Genomic DNA, 22,333 nt, shown 5'->3' with positions numbered 1-22,333 from the left:
AGCCTCAAAGACTCAAATATCCACTTAGTAATATTTTTCATGACTTATTTTCTGCATTCCGACTGGAGAAACTACATCCAGTTCAGTCAGTCACACTCACACAGTTCAGGATGTTCATCTGTTATCTGTTAGGTGAAGTTGTTTATCTGCTATAATGCTCAGATATGGTAGTGTTGTTGTGTGCATTGCATAGACATACTATTGTAGTATTACAGTTCACTTGCATTATCAACTGTGGCTGTACAATATACTAGAACAATAATGTCTTCTATTGAACATGTATCATCCATAACACCAGTTTCACCTCTTAAATTGACAAGTGTACCCCAATGCAAACATTAATACAAACAGAACACTTGAATAATCATGTTAAGATATACTGGTACTGACTGAGACTGCTGTTCTCTATGTAAAAGAGCTTTGAGTGTAAATTCATTCAAATATGTGAATAAGAGTGTTGTTTATCTTCATCAAAGCAAGTAATATTTCTGTTTCAAATGTTTAATCATATCACATATTATCAATATAAAAATAGCCAGTTATGATCACACAGAGGCAATGTCCAGGTAAACTCAAATTGGGAGATTCATCCGCCAAAGCAGCAGTGTCGAAACACAACTAACGTAATGTGTTCTTCCGCAAATTGCTCGCAATTTTAACCACAACTGTTGGTATAAAGCACAAAGTACATAGTGCAGGTTTAAGGGGTCCGCGTGGGCATGTTGGAGCACAGGGTGGCTGCCTATATGGCCAAATTACCCAGTGGCCCACCGGTAAAATGCCCGGTGCTTCCGATGGCCAGTCCGCCACTGTCTACAAGTACAGTAAGTCAGTAATACATTTATATTAAAATTACATTCTCTGAAAAAAGGCCTAAATATTTAAGGTTTTTATAACTTTTTGTTTATTGAGTCTCTTAAATGTATTAATAATACAAAATCTAAATATACTTTTTCATTTGAATATAATTGGGGAATGAGTATTTGAACTGGTGTCTCTTCACTCTCTCCTACTCTTAACTGTGATTTGTATGTGTATTGATCTACAATAAAAAGATTCACATGAAGTCCTTCATTGCTGTTTAAACACTGCTCAGATCGCATCATTTATATGTAGAAATGTTTTCCAATTGAATAGGCTAAATATTAAATATACCAAATGACAATAAATGTAAAGCAATCTCGTAAGTTCTCAAAACACGTTTTGAATGTAACTATACTCTGATTATCACCTATTTAAATTGTTACTGTAGTGGAATACAGTTACTAATATTTCTAATCCCGTTACATGTATTCAATCAATTCCTCACGGGAACTTCTGGGGACACTTTTCATTGAAGACTCGGTTGTGAATCGGTTCATTAAACTGTCCGAACGAACCGATTGGTTAAAATGATTCGGGCTTCCCAGACGCGGAAGAAGCGCTTGACGCTCTAGAATCCCTGTTAGCTGCGCATGCGCAAAATGAACCTATTGTTGCGTGAAGCTCTCATAAAAATCCCAAGATTATCATTCTCGGTCTTATTTACTGACTCACTCATAATGTTAACGTGTCAGACTGTGTGTATGAGGCTCTGGGTTTGTGTAACTAATGTAGTTTGTGACATGGAATTTTTTTTTAAATATTTTCTTCCTGTATTGATTACAGAATACACACAATAATATGTATTCTTGCACAAAATGTCTTGAGCTTAGTATATATTCAGTTATCCAGTAAATTATGCAAATCAATCATGGTTTTTGAGAAAAGTCGCTGCAAATTCTGGTGGGATTCATTACAGAGTGTTTAGTGCTGCTTTTAGCTCAATGAAAACAATTATGAAACACAATTAATGAAGCATCAAAAAGAAAGGGTATAAATGATGTATCAACAACATTAACAACACGTGTGACACTTTGCCCCAAACAGACATGTTTTATTAGAAATGTGCATAAGAAAATGTCTGATATGTGTATAAAGCATAAACCATCTTAAGAGCGAGTCTTGTAATTATGTGATATACAGTTTCACAAGAATAGGACATGGGGGAAACATCTTCAATATAAAAACACACATGAGCATAACCCGTTCTTACAGATACAATACAAACAAAAACATATTTGTTTGCAATCATTGCAAAACATGCAAATGTCAATTTAATAGTTTTGCATGAAGACTCTGATGTCCTTATTGGGCAGTGAACTAGGGATAAGCGCTATAGAATGATCTTTAAAAAACACAAAGAAAATCAGTAGTTTTGAACATGTCTCCATGTATGCATAACAAACATGTCGTGTGAAATTACCGCAAACAAACATGGCATTAGTTACACGTCTCAGTAATCCATGTAAACACAAGAAGAGAGACTGAACAAGAGGAACAGGATCCACGTCACGTGCACAGAATAGCTTTAAAATGATGATGAAGTCAAAACGCAGCGTTAACGGAAGGTTTTGGTTCTGTTGTGTGTGTTCTTCACACTGATGCATGATGTAGTGAATACATCTGTGGCCAAAGACTAGATTAAACCAATGAAGGTAACAGAGAACAACACTGTAAAATATCCTTAATACTGATGTTAAAGACTAATGTAAAGGCACTTCTGGGAATCTCCTTAACAGTCCTATTATAAAAGAGCCTTTAAGAGCCATTTGAGAACATAATATACCGTAAAACAATATTGTGTTCAATGATCGTTAAAGACTAAATCTGATTAAAGGCATTCTGAGCATCCTGCTTATGACACTTTATTACATTCATCATGGAGGAATTGTTTCATGTGAAATCAGCCATTCAACGTTGATCCCAGACGAGGGTTTACACGTGCTGTAAAAATACAAAACCCTAAATAATACAGCACTGACATATAAGCAGAAACTTTTGGCTTGACATCAGCAGCATGAAACTAGTGAAACAGTCTTTGGTTGTCAAAGGCACTCAATGATTTTGGCGATTGAATAAGCCACAAGAGGCTGTGCATTACAGTGATTTTACCACGGTTAAGGAGGAGTGTTCGTATGCACGGCGCGGCTCAAACGTGTCAGAATTTACCGTAAGGTAAAGTTCCTGTCTGAGGAGTTCTGCTGGAGTTGATCTGGACGTGTGGACCTCTCACTGGTCTTCATGAGTGGAGTGGTGATTATTACTGATGTCGTGAAGATCACCTCCAGCTCTGAAGTTCTCGATGGCTCTCCACAGTCTCTCGTTCTCTTTCAGCTGATCGTTGAACTAATGATGAAAGCACAACTGCTTTAATAAAGATTAATCTGCACAGCATGGAAGAATACATTCTGCTGAGAACATCGAAAAACATCTGTGGAATATTAAGAGTGAAAATTGGAGTTGTTTTGTTGCTCATTGGTCTTCATAATGATATTTGCTTAAATGTGTTCTCTAACAAACTCTGGGGCTGTGTAGAAAAACGTGTACCGAGGTCACGAGACACTTCCATTTATATTTGATCAAGTCAGCTCAAGCTTTATTTATATAGCACATTTAAAAGCAACAGAAGCGCTGCACATTTCAGAAAAACACAGACAAATAAGTAGAAAAACAGTATTAAAACATGATATTAAATAAGAATATGAGTTATACATTCTTATTTGGGCTTAAACAACCAGTATAACATCAGCTCATTTTATATATAAATATATTTTTATATTTAACAGGTAAATATCTGCAAAACATGTTTTGTACATTTTAGTTCCAGGTTGTTACACTACACATTGTTGAAAGGGAAGTTCTTACACAAACAATTGTATACAACAGTGTTGTAGATAACATCATCTATAAACCTGCAGTTAGACTGAACCCACCCAACACACTCTCACAGAGAAATTGTACACATTCAATAAATCGTATGAGTTGGGGACTTATGCAACAACCAATCAGGTGACTCTTCTTCTAAAACACAGCAATTACTTTCTTTTATCATACATAACATGCTTATTATACTCGAAATCGAACAAACTCGGGTAGACTCACCTGCTTCTGTAACAGCTGAATTTGGGCTTCCTGGCGGTTCACTGTTTCTCTGAGCTGTGAATCACAACAGATCATTTTAGATTCGTATGCAAGTTGATGTACAAAAACAGAGTTTCTAAAGTGTGTCGAACATTACTGAAGCGAACAGTTTGGAGGTTTATAGAGAAAAGATTGTACGTTTTCCAGCTCGACGCTCGCTTGACAGCAGCTCTGCTCGGATCGTCCCATCTCAACCCCATTCACACGCTCATAATCCACACACGTTGTCGCCTACAAAACAAACATAACAGAAAGGTTTGTAGCTTATCTGTCAAGAAATCATGTGATTAAAATCACAGCTGCTGTATTCAGGAAATGGTCAGTAATTCTGTTTCCCCTTCAGTCACCTGTGCCATGTTCACTGCATCATCTTGAACAAAGAAACTCTGTATTTCTTTATTATTTATCAAAGTTTGGTAGACACCATCCATAAGGGCGTTTCATTTTATACAGCAAATAAATCATAGAAATTAAAACGTAAACTGTAAAAAAGCAATTGAGGTTAGTCAAAAATGAACACATGTTGCAGTATGATTTTTGAGTTCTTAACAATTGTCCTCAGTAACATCTTGTTGAGAGAACTACTCATTTCATGTTCAGCCAGCTGTCAACTTTCAAACATTTCTATCTTACAGTATATCTGGTTTTAAATGACTTTTACATGAAGTGAACTGCAGTCTTTGCCTCTGAAGAGAGGTCTTGCAAGTCCTAGACACAAAAAGACCTCAACCCGAAACACACTAATCTCATTAAGTTAAAAGATGAGCTCTTAACATCACCACACAGCAACTGACTCCATCTCAAGTGGTCCAATAGTTGTAAAGCTGCTGGCTAGACCATTTTTAATTTTTAAGTAATTACATCCATGTATTATTATTGCAAAAACACCCATTTCTTTTTTATTATTATAATTGGTTTAACCATAGCGGCCATCCTTGTGTCATGCCGCATGACAAATTGTTTACGTAAACCTCAATATCTCGGCTCAGGATGGTCCTAACTCCTTGGAACAAAACCGATTTCTAGAGCACATTACTTAGGTACGTGAACATATATAAACATTTTGCACATTCTTGTTACATAGACGTAGAACTTAAGTGCTAGAGTAATGCTCAAGATTGCTCAGAGTTCCACATTTGAGGTCAGTTTATAATTGGAAGGGTTCGAGTCTCAGCCCAAAATTTGTTTAGGGGGTACCTAGGGAAGTATAGTGTGCATGCATAACATTTCAGGTTTGAGACTTCTCTTATTTATTTATTGTTTTTATGGCAGTGATTTTTATGAAAGTGCAATTTTGTAACATTTCCCCTCATTTTCGGGTTGAAAATATCTGGTGGGGGACCAGAAGGGAAACTGAATTTCTCACAGAAATAAGTCCTCTATAGTCGCATTCGCAGTAAAATAATGAGTTTGAGATTCCACTGGTTACAGAGCTAGGGCTAATATATATCTGTTACTTTATTCGTGTGTTCGGAGAAATGAACAGATGTAATATAAGCACAACAAATACTGTATTGCAAAATGCAAAATGACCCTAAGACAATAGGAGGGTATGGGAAGAACCAGTTGTGGTTACCTTTGGACTTTCTGGATTTTAAACAGATTTAAAAAGTTTTCTGTAGATTTATTAATCAAATGTGACTTAAAAATATTTCAAATCTTCTCAATTTCGGCCACCTGCTCCGCTGGGATCTGCCGAGTTTCCTTTCAAGCGGGGTTTGTGCACACATGCACATGACCACACACACAGAGTATTTTTACTGTTTTGAACAGGTAATATGTTAGTAAAACGTTCACTAACATGACTTTATATTATAGAGTATGATAGGGCTAAAGGCCTATTGGATGTTATTTTCTCCTAAAACATTAGATAGCAGAAATACTTTTATGACACCTTCATGAACCCTGTAACACTGAAACAAACGGTTTGACATTTGAGGGAAGGAACTGACGTGGGCCCATTTTGACTGCTGGAAAAAACTATATTAATTTGTGAAACAGATGTACTTAAATTGAAAAAAAGAAAATGTACAATGCTGATTTTCTACTAGTACAATTAATCAGAAATGTATGTAATATAGTTAAGCAATTATAAAATGCTAATTCTTTTTTTATTATTATTTTTTAAATGCTGTTGTACACTAATCAAGAATTTAAGCTTTTTGAACGGTTTTCAATATGGATCAAAAATGACCCAAAGTGCAATTTCTAAAAGAGTCATCTATCAAACATATTAAAGATGAATCTGTTTAAGAATAAACAGCATGATAAAGGAATCCCATATAATGAATGTACTGAAGTATTGACGACTTTTACAAATGACTCAGTTTGTGTTTTCAGGAAACGGTGTATTCACACACAATTTAAGCACTCAAGTTCATGTGTTCATTGTGTTCATTATCTGTGCAGATGGAAGTTGTGATGTGATGTTTATGTTGTGATATAGTGATTCATGTGTTTGTGTGAGGTTATAAAGATCAGGAGTTCATACTATTTACATCAATTCTTTCTAGATTTGTCTTTCTAAAGATAATAATAATATAAAAAATTAAAAAACATGTTAGTGCATTGTTAACATCTTGCAGTATTATTATTTTCTGGTCATATTTTCGTCAACAGTATGTTTAAGTTACTACTGTAAGCATCTTTGTCATCTTGTCTGTTATCATTGACTAAATAAAAAAAAACGATTTTCTTCAGCAATAGCATGACGAGATTTACACTGTATAGGATGCAGCTTTTATCTAGTGCTGCATATTTCCACACACAAGATAACTGACAGCTTTGGTTACATACGCAAAATCAAGAAACATCTGGACTCCAAACGCTGATCATTCATTTAGATATGATTAAATAAAGCAATCCACTTTGCCGCAGCTTATGGGAACATTATTGTGGATAAATAACTCCACACTGCATACTTCCATTAGTGTGCAGCTGATCTCTCACCATCAGGCTTTTTCCAGTGGCTGCAGCAGCCGCAGCTTTGAGCTCGTCGAGCTCATCATATGGCAGCGTTGCGCTCTCTGTGTACGAGGATGTGAGTGGATCGATGGAGTCTCTGGAATCTTCTGGCATGGGGATGATCTCGGCATCTATCAGCTCCTGCAGTCACACCAGAGGGACATGGTGAGACAGTTATATTTGGTGAGAAGATGATGGCAGATTTTAAAGTTGGATTCACCTTCCGCAGCCACGAGGGACACGAGCTCTCGTTGGTCTTGCTGTCCATGGAGAATATGGGGGTCTCCAGACCTCGCTCATCCATGTCAGCCTCTACAGTTCCTCCCAACATGCCCTCACGCAGCTCAGATTCTGTCGGTGACTCTGTGTCCAGATCCACACATGTGGTCGAGCACTGACCTACACATAACCATTGACACGATTGACGTTACTTGACCAATCAGATTAAAGGACCAGAATCGAAATACATGTATAAATCTTACCACTTCCAATAGACAGTCCACTACTGTTTGAACGGATGGTTTTGGAGTTCAGAACTTTTTCTGTAAAAACATTCAAATGAAAGAAATCAGAAATCAGAGAATCATATTTCATTGGAAACCGTTGCAAGATTAACACTAATACATGTAGTGTGCTACTTACCCATGATGAGTATGGTGTGCCAGCCTCTGCAGGACAGATCAGGCACATGATGCAGGGAACCAAAGATGGGACGAGGAAGAGCCGGACAAACCTCCGAGCCGAAGCCTTTATCAGGGGGCATTCCCAAACGCCCGTTCCCTGCGTTTCCCCACGCAAAGATCTGATTATCTGCAGGAGAAATCATCAGGAAAGGTGTATTAGACACGGTGATGTGAGTTTACAGCGGGGTGAATGTGTGCTCCTCTCACCCTCTGTGGCTGCAATAGTGAATCCGTCTCCACACGACACTTTAGTGATGACTTTCCCTCCGAAAGCCCCGACGAGAATCTGAACTCCCTGATGCTTCTTAAAGTCTTTCACACCCAACTGTCCAAACTTATTACAGCCGAAGGTCATCAGACGCCCGCGTTCTGCACACATACACAGACGTTCAGACAGTGCGTGTCCAAACTATTTCAAAGCTTAACTAAGAGTCAGAAGTCTGGACACACCTACTCATTCTTTATTATTAATATTTTACACATTTTAGAATGACAGTGAACGAAGCCAAAACTACAGTATGATGACTGTTGAACTAGAAGAGGCTTCATGAGGTGATTCCTGGGATGGTTTTTAAAACTCTATAGAGGTTTACATGCTATGTTGGTTCCATACATTCATTTTCTTCAAAAACATTTATTTAATGACTTAAGAAATGTCATGGGGTGTAACCAAGTTTTACAAAAGTTTTCAAACAGATTTTTTATTGAGACTTTTATTTACAGTCTCCGGACGGTTACACAACATGACATTTGTGACTTTAAGCCCCAGGGAAAACGTGAAAACATGTTCATCATAGTAGAGCTGTATTCAAGTAACTGTTTTGACTGAATTGCATTTTTAATGTATTTTGAAAACGCACATAAATCCATCCGCACCTAAACAAAAACAAAAAAAAGAGTGTGACGTCACTGACCCAAATACAGTCAAGCATGTCTAAACCTGTTACTTGTGGTGTACATACAGCAAATGACAAGTAATGAATCTCAAATATAAGACAATAAATACAAGTAAAACTAGTAGAACTAGTAAAACCCGGATGTGTGAGTTGTAAATGAAACGTCACCATCTATCACTGCTGTGTGTGCTTTTCCAGGTGAGATGAACTGGATCTTAAATCGTGACAGCTGTTTGACCAGAGTGAGACTGGTGGTGTATGGTACCCCCTGAAAATCCTAAATAAGACACAGAATAACTTTATTACCAAACAACATGTTCAATTACACTAAATTAATGGCTCTGCTCCAAAACCTAGTAAGCTGCCTATGCAAGCAGAATTTTACCCTTAAATTCTGTTCATACTGGACTAAAACTTGTACTGTTCCCAGTCAAAATTAACTGGAACAGTCTTCATATAACACCTTTTTTCCAATTCATATAATTAATTTTGTGTGTCACACCTATTAACTACTTTATTGCATATCTATCACAATTTTTGAGGACTTTATGGATTAAGTTCTCAGTGAGCTCAAATTACACCAATTTTTATCTGCTGCATTTTTGGCATCTTCAGTCATCTGCTGGAAAAAAAAACATGTCAATTTCATTGCAATGACAAGTATAGTCTATAGGTGGCCTCAGTGTTCTAGTTATTGTTGCTTGGTCTATGTAACTCAATACTGTAACTTAATTTCAAGATATTATCACAAGTTGTGCATTTGGATATATATGCACATAATTATCCATCCATCTTCAATGGTATATTTCACAAATTTTAGTTTTTTTATTTGTATTGCAAGGGAACTGTTTTTAAAAAAAGAGGCTTTTTATAACAAAAAGATGGACTTTGTCATGGATGGATAAACTTTGGGTTCAGACACACACATACACACTTACAGAATGCTCTGTAAGTGTATGTGAGTGTATGATGTGTGTATGTTCTGAATTGTGGCTGTGTATTAGTGGGTATAGGTGTCTGTGTGTTCTACACTGTGGTGTAGTCATTTCCTCATTTTCAATGGTTGGTCAAATTTGGTTGCAAAATGTACAAGTGCTACTTTTTTTTTATAGAAATTATATATTTTTTTACTTTCTGTGTGTGTGTGTGTTTAGATGGTAAAAATAATTAAAAGTCACAATATTTTATACCATTGTGATCAACAATGTGATTTTATCAAAAAATTAAATCAAAATCTTAAAATTGAGGGTTAAACCATCATAGGCGCACTACAGACACAAAGGCTGTTTCAAATGGTAGGAATCTTAAGTCACATTTTTGTCAAATTCTAAAATAATAATAAAATCAAAAAATAAAATAATAATAATCCAAGATGGCGGATGAAATGGGAGAAATGTTGATTATTAATATATATCATTCAATACCAAAAATACCACTAAAAGTTCAATCTAATTAAAAATGGACTATTTTACCAATATCTGTGTGCTCTGTGTATTGTTATGCTTATCACAGTATTGCACAGTTAGCTTTGCAACATGCAAACATCAAAAACTGAAATCAATAGTAAGTTGACTCTCCCGAGCACTTCACGTGAGGAGCGCTATGTGTCGTGCCTATGTCGAGTATTCCAAATCAGTCACTTGTGAGGTCCTTTGATGTCAGGATGCTGCCTGTAGGAAGCAGACAGTGAGGCAGCACACCAAGTTTTAGACCAGAGCTATTTAATAATGCATTACACCAATAGTGGAGTGTAAGCTCTCTTTTCTTATGGTACATACTTCCCCTGGGTGGTTTTTGATTCCAGTGATGCCCTGATTCAGACCCAGTTTGTTCAGTTCATTGTTGCCACAAGCTAAAACTTTTCCAGATTCTGTCAGGAAGAAAGTTCCATCACTGCCGCAGAACACGGAGTCAATGAACGCACCTTTAGGAACCTCCAGCTACACGTGACACACAACAACAAAAAAATAATGATTAATAAGTTTTCTCAATAGCTGATGCCAAAATCTAGGGATTAAGTGGCCAATATAATGCAGATATATAGGAGATAAAACAAGTATACATGACTGTCTAGAATACTTGATTGTGATCGTCACTGATCATGTCAATGGGTGGTCAAATTTTTGTGTAAAATGAGTGCTAAACTGTTTAACCTCAGCAACTGATTTTGGCCATAATCACTTCATGGACATTTTCATATCAGTGCAAGTTATTATGATTACTTGGCGCCATCTAGTGACTGAAAATGGCTACTGACTGAAGCAAAAAAGGCCTTTGAGTTACTTGGCCTTAGACATCAGAATTTGGTATAATACATAAGAGAGCATACAACTTTTGATAGATGGCCAGAAGCTCAGGGGTCTCCCATAAAAGCAAGAAAACATTGCTAGGAAGAACAACAAAGCAGTAAGAGACACAAAGAGATGGATGAGAGAGAGAAATTAAAATAAAGGAAAACATGTTACACTGGAGTTAAACATGTTCATAGAAACCATATAGCTGTATGCATTATAGCAGATTTAGAAAATGCTGTTTAAAATCGAGTATAGCATGTCACACTGCAGGACTGTCAACTTTCCACAGTCTGTTTTCTGATTCCTGAACTGTAATAGTGTCACTCACTTGCATTGGAGAAGAGAAATCATCCTCACAGTCGAGACCGAGTCGACCTGTGGAGAGAACATAAGATGACCGTCATTGATGATGTCATTGTCTGTAACAGTCCATCAGTGATGGCATTATGTGAGTGAGCTCACCGTGTTCTCCACACCCCCATGAGAAGATTTCTCCGCTCTGAGTCAAAGCCACCACATGATTATCTCCACATGACACATGCTTCACCGGACGCTCCACGAAGAACTCCAGCAAAACCGGCTCAAGAACCTCCATGCCCAGCTCGTTCTCCACGCCGATGCAGCCGTAGTAGTCTGACCCGAACATATACATCTGATCCTCATCTGAGAACATGAAGAACAAAAGCAAACCTCTTTAAACAAACACAAATGCAACGTGATTTCTAGACTGTCCATTTGATGTAACATTTGACTTCAAATGAACAACACGTTAAAGTAAATACTGTAAATATATGCATAGCTAGGTTTTGCTGGTGAGAAGTATGGCTATGACGGGCAGCAAACCAGCATAAACCAGCTTGGACCAGTATGGGAATCGAATACTGGTTAAGCTGGTCTTTTTAGCAGGGAAGCTGAAAAATGTAGATGAATTTGAGAATGTTTTAGTATTTGTTCTGTGTCTCTTTTGTTTTAATGTCAGCATGAACAAAATCTGATGATCATGTTCTCCAGCATGAATTGAGAATGTTCAAAAGAGCTTCTTGTGTGCTTCAATCTGACCGTCTGTACTAAAGGTAGACCAATATATTTACCAAACGATTAATCGTTGCAGATAGTTACAGTTATAAACATGTAATGTGTATATTTATAATGTATTTTCATAATTTAATATTGAAAGTCTGGGTCTGAGACTAAAACAGTCAAATCTAATATAAAACACATTTGAAAAGTGCCAAAAAATAAGTGATGAAGGCCTGGTGAATAGTTTCAATGAAACCTTCTTATAACAAAAATATATATATTTTTTTTAAATCAATCCCTGGGACATGAAAGTTCCCGAAGTTGAAGATGAACTCATAGTTAATCTCAAACTATTGGACCCCACTGTATATCTCATCATAAAGCAGTGTTTGCCAACCACTGTGCCGCACATTAGTTTGCCGTGAAAGATTATCAGGTGTGCCGTGGAAAATTATAAAATTCAACAAAATAAATAAATGCATAAAAAAAATATATATACATTTCATCCAAATATATGTACCATTCAGAGAAATCCGCCATTTTGAAACCATGATCCGTCACTTTTGTGATTGTGAAGAGCAATGATGAATGTGCAGAAGTGAGTGATATTTATACGAGTAAAGGGTCATCACATGACTCGTGTCAGCGCTGCAGAATACATTGAAGTCTGTGAAGCGAGTGATATTTATACGTGTAAAGGGTCATCACACGACTCGCGTCAGCGCTGCAGAATACATTGAAGTCTGTGAAGCGAGTGATATTTATACGTGTAAAGGGTCATCACACGACTCGCGTCAGCGCTGCAGAATACATTGAAGTCTGTGAAGCGAGTGATATTTATACGTGTAAAGGGTCATCACATGACTCGCGTCAGCGCTGCAGAATACATTGAAGTCTGTGAAGCGAGTGATATTTATACGAGTAAAGGGTCATCACATGACTCGCGTCAGCGCTGCATAATACATTGAAGTCTGTGAAGCGAGTGATATTTATACGAGTAAATGGTCATCACATGACTCGCGTCAGCGCTGCAGAATACATTGAAGTCTGTGAAGCGAGTGATATTTATACGAGTAAATGTCATCACATGACTCGCGTCAGCGCTGCAGAATACATTGAAGTCTATGAAGTGAGTGATATTTATACGTGTAAAGGGTCATCACATGACTCGCGTCAGCGCTGCAGAACACATTGAAGTCTATGAAGCGAGTGATGTTTATACGTGTAAAGGGTCATCACATGACTCGGCCAGCTGCAGAACACATTGAAGTCTGTGAAGCGAGTGATATTTATACGTGTAAAGGGTCATCACATGACTCGGCCAGCTGCAGAATACATTGAAGTCTGTGAAGCGAGTGATATTTATACGTGTAAAGGGTCATCACATGACTCGGTCAGCTTGCAGAATACATTGAAGTCTATGGAGCGAGTGATATTTATACGTGTAAAGGGTCATCACATGACTCATGTCAGCGCTGCAGAATACATTGAAGTCTATGAAGCGAGTGATATTTATACGTGTAAAGGGTCATCACATGACTCGCGTCAGTGCTGCAGAATACATTGAAGTCTGTGAAGCGAGTGATATTTATACGAGTAAAGGGTCATCACATGACTCGTGTCAGCACTGCAGAATACATTGAAGTCTATGAAGCGAGTGATATTTATACGAGTAAAGGGTCATGACATGACTCGCGTCAGCGCTGCAGAATACATTGAAGTCTGTGAAGCGAGTGATATTTATACGTGTAAAGGGTCATCACATGACTCGCGTCAGCGCTGCAGAATACATTGAAGTCTATGGAGCGAGTGATATTTATACGTGTAAAGGGTCATCACATGACTCATGTCAGCGCTGCAGAATACATTGAAGTCTATGAAGCGAGTGATATTTATACGTGTAAAGGGTCATCACATGACTCGCGTCAGTGCTGCAGAATACATTGAAGTCTGTGAAGCGAGTGATATTTATACGAGTAAAGGGTCATCACATGACTCGTGTCAGCACTGCAGAATACATTGAAGTCTATGAAGCGAGTGATATTTATACGAGTAAAGGGTCATGACATGACTCGTGTCAGCGCTGCAGAATACATTGAAGTCTATGAAGCGAGTGATATTTATACGTGTAAAGGGTCATCACATGACTCGTGTCAATGCTGCAGAATACACTGAAGTCTATGAAGTGAGTGATATTTATACGAGTAAAGGGTCATCACATGACTCGCGTCAGTGCTGCAGAATACACTGAAGTCTATGAAGCGAGTGATATTTATACGTGTAAAGGGTCATCACATGACTCGCGTCAGCGCTGCAGAATGCATTGAAGCCTGAAATTACCTGATCATTTATGAATATCAGAGACCCCAGTTATTAAATTAATTTACGACCCTGTCTGTCAAAATGATGGACGATGAGAAAGTCAAACGCAAGGACTGTATGTGACTTTTTTTATTTTACTTTTTTTTTGCATAGCCAAATTTCAAACATTACAAGTAAACACACTATTAAGACGTGTAAAGCGCTATTGAGTTTTTGAAAAGGTAAAATATTAACGATGGTTAGCCTATGTGGGATAGTGGTGTGCAGTAGAAGTTTTTAGTCTTAAAAAGTGCAACACTGTCTTACAGTACAAAGTCCTTTCAGTGTCTCCAATAATAATAAATTCAACAGCTGTTTTCTCAAATGTACACTCCAGCTTTTAGACTCTCTGACATTAAATGTTTGTCTTTACTCACCAGTGATGCAGGCGGTGAAATCAGCACCGCAAGACACCTGTCTGATGGCTTTCCCCTGCAGACGCTCCACGCGTCGTGGCTGACGGTACGAGGCCTGATCACCATGACCCAGCTGACCCACCATCTTCGCCCCTCCCTGAACACTCTACAAACACATCAACGTTCAACATGAACATTTATTTATGTAATTCTTACTCTGTCCATTTTATTGCATCTCCTTCCATACGTACTGTATATGTATAGACTTTTAATGAACAACATAGAATGATGGTCAGTTAATTTCTATACTATGAGAAAACAAGATATGAATGCTTACAGCCCAAGTGTACAGCTCTTTCTCTACTGTAACGACTGCGAAATGCGTCTCTCCTGCGCACACGTGCTGCGCGCTGCTGCCCCCTTTAAACATGTCCAGCTTCTGTGGGGTGAACTTCCCCCCACCCCAGAAATATACCTCCCGGGAGCGTGTGGTCACCACGGCAACTGACGTCTCCGTCACTGTGCTTAACCTGAAACAAATATAGCCGGAAAGTCATCAACAGGGTTCCAGATGATCCACAGACAATTTGCACAATTGGTCAATTTAAATGAATAGATCCCGCAAATGTTGCGTTGCCACTGTTTTAAAAATGGAGTACAATTTGAACTTTTTTGACAAAGTAATGAGGATTGTTTAAAGCGCAAGAAAATTGGTGAAATTTGGCATGTGTCTTCAGAATGTCATGGTCAATTAGTCCTTCAAGGCCATGCCCAGACATTTAATTGGCTCAAATCTGAAAAACAAGTTGACTAATACAATAATTTTTTTTTTTTTAAGGATGAAAAATGTCAAATTCAATGTGAATCCAGTGTCCTTTAATTACACACCCCAATTTTATAAACAGAGCATTCCAGAAAGACTTGTGGATTGTTGGTAATGAAACTTCACTTACTTTGGTTTCTTGATGGCAGAATTGAGTGCTGCCACTCTCTCCTCCAGCTCTCTAAACACACACATGAGAAACACTCATCATGTAAACATCATCAACATCAACATAATAAATTTCTGTTAAATCGGATTAAATTAAGGGCAGTAAATACTTTAGTTAACCTTGTGCAACCCCATGCGTGGACATTGTATTTTGGCTTCGCTATATGCAATGCATAATTTAATTTAAACGGACTGATCTCAGTCCAGGAGATTATGGGCTGTCAGTACAGGGTTAAACTTTTGATGCACGGAGTCATGTGACAAAACAACATGGCTCCGACCACAGCAGAGTTTGTCTTTGGGAGAAATGCCAAAAAACACATGTGGACTATATGCTAATTTTCCATAAATATCCAATATTAGCTGTACATTATCACATTGAGAATCAATGTGTTCATCCAAAAACTGATAAATGTGTCTTTCAGAGGCTTTATATGGAGTTATGATGAAAATAAGATTAATTTCAAACTGTTCTGAACAGCACACTGGAGGTTAAGTCATGCACTAAATAGGGAGCAAGGGAACATCCTATAGCTCTCCTAAAACTGTTCTGAGACCAGTGCACACAGACAGCACACTGGAGGTTAAGTCATTCACTAAATAGGGAGCAAGGGAGCATCCTATAACTCTCCTATAACTGTTCTGAGACCAACGCAGACAGACAGCACACTGGAGGTTAAGTAATTCACTAAATAGGGAGCAAGGGAGCATCCTATAGCTCTCCTATAACTGTTCTGAGACCAGTGCAGACAAACAGCACACTGGAGGTTAAGTCATGCACTAAATAGGGAGCAAGGGAGCATCCTATAGCTCTCCTATAACTGTTCTGAGACCAGTGCAGACAGACAGCACACTGGAGGTTAAGTCATGCACTAAATAGGGAGCAAGGGAACATCCTATAGCTCTCCTATAACTGTTCTGAGACCAGTGCAGACAGACAGCACACTGGAGGTTAAGTCATGCACTAAATAGGGAGCAAGGGAGCATCCTATATCTCTCCTATAACTGTTCTGAGACCAGTGCAGACAGACAGCACACTGGAGGTTAAGTCATGCACTAAATAGGGAGCAAGGGAACATCCTATAGCTCTCCTATAACTGTTCTGAGACCAGTGCAGACAGACAGCACACTGGAGGTTAAGTCATGCACTAAATAGGGAGCAAGGGAGCATCCTATAGCTCTCTATAACTGTTCTGAGACCAGTGCAGACAGACAGCACACTGGAGGTTAAGTCATTCACTAAATAGGGAGCAAGGGAGCATCCTATATCTCTCTATACAGTTAAGTGCGTTCATTCCTAAAATCTGATCAAAAGTTCAGTTTCAGGCTGCAGATGATGTTTGGATCACTCAACATGTTTGACACACATGGGACAATGATCATCAGTACATAGATTCATCATTTATAATGGATCATTTTATTTGAATATCGTTGACAGTGATTGGACGATGCTGGCATTACTTTGTTTTATATGTTTGATATGAATTAATTATGATCATTTATGATGTAATATCTCCAAAACATGAATAATCAACACTCCTGGACACATAATTAACTATTTGATGAAAAAAAAAATCTGATTTTCTATAGTTTGGTATTTCATAAAATTTCACAACTTAGTCCCGCTGTCCACATTTTAGGACATTCGTTTTTAGGAAAATTATTTGCTCTTTTTTTTCTAATCAAATCAGAAAGGGAGATGGGGATGGAAAATCCACAAAGCAGTCACGCTTGGGTCTCAAGAGGTTAAATAATATGTTCTAATATACATTTAATAAATTTTTTTTTTTTGCATTACAGTAATTAGAATTGATGGGGAAAATGTTTACATATTTCTAAACATTCTAAGTGGCACAGCGTCATTGATAAGAATGGGAAAGTTATGCTTTTACCGAGACGCTTGCCTCCGGTGTGGGTAGGATGTATGTGTACAGTAGATCACGTGTATACTCACGGTCTCACACGAGAGATGACAGGATGCTCTAATATCTGCTCGGCTGTGGGTCTTTTTTCAGGGTCCTTCAAAATCAAAACACATTAATTATCATCATCATGACATCACGATATTTATGATCGACACACACATTAACCCGATAAACCATAAGAGCAGGGCAGCACCTGATCCAAACACTCATACACCAGCTTGATGAGTTCAGATGAATAAACATCAGAGTTGATCTCCATGGTCCAGTTGCCCTGAACGATCTTCACACACAAGTTCAGAGGATTCTGAGAAAAGAACAAACACACATTTGTCACCAAAGCTTGAAGAACACGTCATGTCATTTGATTAACAAAATCAGACAAGGGTTTTACAATCTAAAGTCTGTGAACGAAAGTAAGTAACCCTTAAAGGACATTGATGTTGATTCACATTTCAGATAAAGATAATTACCGTGGCATCAAAGGTCCTGGTGAGGGCAAGCAGCTCAAATAAGACACATCCCATGGCCCAGATGTCAGATTTAAAGTTATATTTCACTCCTTGACAGAGCTCTGGAGACATGTAGTATGGAGTGCCGACACACTAGAGTCAAAATACATCACAACAGATACACAAACATAACTCCAATGCAGAGTGATGTGAGAGATTTGATTTGACAATGAATAGGGCCAATAGAGACTACAAGATACAAAAACAAATTAAACAACAAGTAAACATGCAAATACATGACGTGAGTCGTGACAATCAGACGTTGTGTTGAGTGATAGAGACTGTTTGAGCGATCATGAGTGCTTTTAGCTTTACTCTCTTTACCATGAGCGCTCTCTGTGTCAATCAAAGACGTCAATATCTCATCATCACTCACTCGTCCCAATCAAATTAATGTTGCTCACAATACCACTATTAATAAATATAACGGTTTAACCTTCAATAAAGTGATTTGTGTTTCAGCAAAAGACAGTAAACAGACCATATAGATAATAATGATGTCTCACTGGAGCAGTTTTAGAGCTTGTTATGAATATATTTATCTTATTTTTGAACGTATCTCTGCAGTGTGTGATGCTCTCATGGTTTTTACTGGTTGTCAGCATGTCACAATGGCATTTTGATATTGACAGCAGAACTATTAATAACTGTTTCATTATTGTTGATCTCGGGCCTGTTCAAGTGTAACCGTTCACACCACTTTTAAGTGGAATTGTGAAATTCTATAAAGAGTTTTTATAGAATTAATTTTTTGTTGTGACTATTCAAGTCAAGCTGTTTACACCATTTGTAAGTGTATGTAAGATTATATTCATCCATGCAGAACTCAGTAGATTTCTGATTTATTTTTGTACCTGAATATTAAAGAAAAAATAAGCTATTACACCATTCGAAGTAGAAGTTGATTTCATATGTGAGTAAATAAAAATGCTAGCTCTACTAAGTTAAATGCATTAAGCTGAAGACATCTTTTAGTTACTTTGTTTACTTAGTTATTTTTGTAAACAAACAAAACATCTGTCAGCAGCTCTATTATCTAGGCAAATACAAGTATCGTATCGGGACTCAGTATCTGTAGATATTTAATATTAAAATATCGGATCGGTGGCCAAAATGCTGATCGGGACATCCCTAGCTGCTGATAAGCAGAGCGACTGAGAGGTCAGTGAGCTGGAAAGCCACTAGTGTGCGTGCTGCTGGAAAAGCAATGTGTGAATGGGGGCTGAAATGTGTGTAAATAAATGTGCATTTGTATGTGTAGCAAAATGGAACGGGACATCTGTTTACTGTTGGCGCAACGTACTGCAACAGACGCTTCCATGCTAAACAGCATGATTGATTATAACGATCACTTTTGCGTTTGATGCGACTCTCACGTCCGGTGTAGACAGGATGTGAGTAATAACAGTTCTGCTTGAGATGAACAGTTGAATATATTCAGATGCAATGTGTGAAATATAGTTTTATAATGTTGTTCATTCTCTTTAAAAGATGGCTGAATCGAGGGGCTGCACGATGTTAGCCAATCAGAACAGTGGGCGTTTACGTTATGCCAAAACATAGCGTTTCAGACAGACGGCCAGAGACAGGGTGCAAAATGATCATATATTACTAAATTATGAATGTTTTCATGCAACAAAAAAACTTTATTAACATTATCAGTAGACCTCAGGGAAGATAATAAAACTATAAACAAAGGGCATTTTATGACCCCTTTAAGTGAGCAAGCAGTAAAAATCCCATTGAGTGAACACACCATCCGTTATTTCATAGCAATATAATCACTTTTTGATGACTGCACGATATAATTATGTTCTCATCTCAAACATAAAAGCATTAAAATTATTTCTGTTCTAGAGGTAAACCAGTATATTGTATAAATAGATTTAAAAACAATCTGCTAAATAATCGGTTATTGGCCATTTCCATCACCCGTTATCGGAATTGCCAAAATCCACAAAATCAGTCGACCACCAATATTTTCAATAGTGCTGCTTTCCCTTTTTCTGTGTGGATTACTCAGTAAATGTTGATCCATGACATTTTATATTTTAGATTTCATCATCATCATCATCATCATCATCATTTATATTTCTTCAGAAAAAGAAGAGATTGAAATCTGTTGATTGGACACGGATCAACTCATCTGTGTCATATTGAGTCATATACAGAAGATAATGTATGCATTAACTCACAGTTTCAGCCATGGAATATTGCGAGTCGAGTTTCTTTGCCAACCCATAATCTCCTAACTTAATCAGGTTGGTTTTGGTGAGGAAGATGTTCAAGGTTTTGATGTCCCTTTTAAAGAAAAACAAACACTATTTAATGCATACCCTAGAAGAGCTTTGATTATAGATGACCTCATATTAGAGATTACAACCCTGAAATGAGATCATTACCTGTGTAAGACACCTGCTTTATGAATGTGAGCGACAGCTGCAGTGATCTGATACAAGTACCATATGACGACCTGCGAGAAAGACATTATTAAAATAAAAACTTTCTTTGTGCCATCCGTGCCATGCAAGATAAAACATCTGAACAGGTTTTGGTTATAACTGTACCTCTTCCTTGAAGAGTGTTCCTTTCTGCTGATTGATTTTTTCATAAAGATTCCCGCCTGCATAAAAACATTCAATTATTGGTTGTTTCATTCTTTTGTGATCAAACTGTATTATGTTTATTGCATCATACAGGACAAATAAATCAAAACCCAAACATATTGATTATCATCATCATAACAATGGATATCATCTTTAAATAATGATAATAGCGAACACGAACAGGGATGGGAGTGATAACAATGATGTTATTGGTTTATAATGGTGGTCTGTGTCTCTCGGGTGTTTTATGTAACATTAGACGGTGGTGTCGTACCGTTGCAGTATTCCAGCTCTATGAGCAGTGTGTTTTTGTCCATGAAGTGATTGAAGTATGCGATGATGTTGTTGTGCTGTAGAATGGACAGGATGCTGATTTCATTCATAACGTCTCTGCGCTTCTTATCAGACAGATTGTTCAGATCGATCTCCTTCCAAACCACCAGAGAATTATCCTGAAGAGATGACAACATGTGTGTAAATGACTCAAATAATAAGACCGTCATGAAACAGACCAAGTTATCAACTTTTACTTTTCACAAACACTCAAAAAGAGCAATATTTAGCCAATTAAAAATGATAGAAATGTCTGTGATATCACTTGATGAAAAATGAACGATATCTCCAGGTTTTCCATGACAATGGGGACCCTGTATAAACTCTACTGTACACTTCCTATTGGGTTAAATGGACTTTACTTGAATTTATAACCCTTCAAGAAGTGGGCGTGACCAAAACACCCCAATCCACCAATTAGAGGGGTTCCACCTACTGTATTTGTTTTCATTAGTATATTCATGACTTGTTGTTGTTGTTGTTTACCTCAGTGCGTCTGTACAGTGTCGCTTCTCCAAAAGCCCCTTTTCCCAGCACTCGAATGGGAATATAATGTAACTTCTCCTCTTCTCCACTGTAAGATGTTGAAGATCTTCCACTGACGGATTCACATCCAGACTCCGAGTTTAAAGAGGCGTAATGCCTCTCATACTCCTCTAAAGACATCTTCCTCACACACTGGAGCGGTAGATCACACAGAAAACACACTTTAGGGTTTGTTTGATGTCTTGGCCTGTTCAGTTCAGATAGACAGAACAATCAAACATCTGTCTGTCGCTCAAACGAACTTTCTAGTGTTTTAATTCGATGGTTTCGCTGCGTTCCGTCTCGAAGTTGCTGTTGAGAGTTATTTCCAGCGAGGAATCGGTTACCTCTGTCTGTCACAAGTCTACGTCCAAGCGAGTCAAATGAATCTTTGAGAGTCGACTCACTGTTGACATCTCTGTTCGGACAGAAACAACAACAAGCTTCTCCGGAAACGGAAGTAGCCGGAAACAGGCTTTTATTTCAAAATAATGTGCCAGCAAACTAAATTTATTTAACATGTAGTTCTAAAATTAATTTATATTAAAAATAAAATCAATAGAGACAACAATTTTAAATATTTTTTTACCTTGTTCAGAACTACCAACATGTTACACAATTATTTAATTAATTTAATGTAAAAACATGGTCAACAACAACAATTTTTATTGTATCTTGCAAAAAATACATTAAAAAATCAAATAAAATGCAATGTATTGCAATAATTAATTACATTAAAAGAGGTCTCTGTATAGGCTTATATTTTACTTGTTTATAAACATATGTTTAACATATTAAAAATACAGAAATTAATGTTTGTAAAGGAAGAATTTTTGACAGATTTTTTGTTTTGTTTTTGTCACTGGTC

General features: G+C 37.5%; 1 protein-coding gene across 1 annotated transcript; it reads right to left on the bottom strand.

The window, feature by feature from the left end:
• Positions 1-1,902: 1,902 nt before the first annotated feature.
• Positions 1,903-21,880, bottom strand: LOC127656610 (serine/threonine-protein kinase Nek9). Its single transcript, XM_052145012.1, has 23 exons — positions 21,427-21,880; positions 20,882-21,059; positions 20,569-20,624; positions 20,404-20,474; positions 20,197-20,302; positions 17,963-18,094; positions 17,686-17,796; positions 17,522-17,586; positions 15,530-15,580; positions 14,914-15,106; positions 14,598-14,742; positions 11,302-11,502; positions 11,168-11,214; positions 10,324-10,485; positions 8,714-8,822; positions 7,857-8,018; positions 7,609-7,776; positions 7,449-7,508; positions 7,187-7,365; positions 6,952-7,107; positions 4,141-4,233; positions 3,964-4,017; positions 1,903-3,207 (listed from the first exon to the last, which is right to left on the bottom strand). The coding sequence occupies exons 1-23, from the start codon at positions 21,604-21,606 to the stop codon at positions 3,091-3,093; spliced, it is 2,796 nt and encodes a 931-aa protein (XP_052000972.1). The 5' UTR covers positions 21,607-21,880; the 3' UTR covers positions 1,903-3,090.
• Positions 21,881-22,333: the final 453 nt, after the last annotated feature.

Source organism: Xyrauchen texanus, chromosome 16 (genome assembly GCF_025860055.1).
Source record: "Xyrauchen texanus isolate HMW12.3.18 chromosome 16, RBS_HiC_50CHRs, whole genome shotgun sequence".
NCBI classification, from domain to species: Eukaryota; Metazoa; Chordata; class Actinopteri; order Cypriniformes; family Catostomidae; genus Xyrauchen; species Xyrauchen texanus.
The sequence above is the reverse complement of the archived record's forward strand: the minus strand, read 5'-3'. Positions and strand labels throughout refer to the sequence as shown.

Excerpts from the sequence above, each read along its gene's own strand:
- LOC127656610 (XM_052145012.1), bottom strand. The coding sequence starts at position 21,606 with ATGTCTTTAGAGGAGTATGAGAGGCATTACGCCTCTTTAAACTCGGAG. Across the intron at positions 21,060-21,426 it reads CACTGTACAGACGCACTGAG|GATAATTCTCTGGTGGTTTG; the intron begins GTAAACAACAAC and ends TCATCTCTTCAG. Across the intron at positions 15,107-15,529 it reads TCTGCCATCAAGAAACCAAA|GTTAAGCACAGTGACGGAGA; the intron begins GTAAGTGAAGTT and ends TATTTGTTTCAG.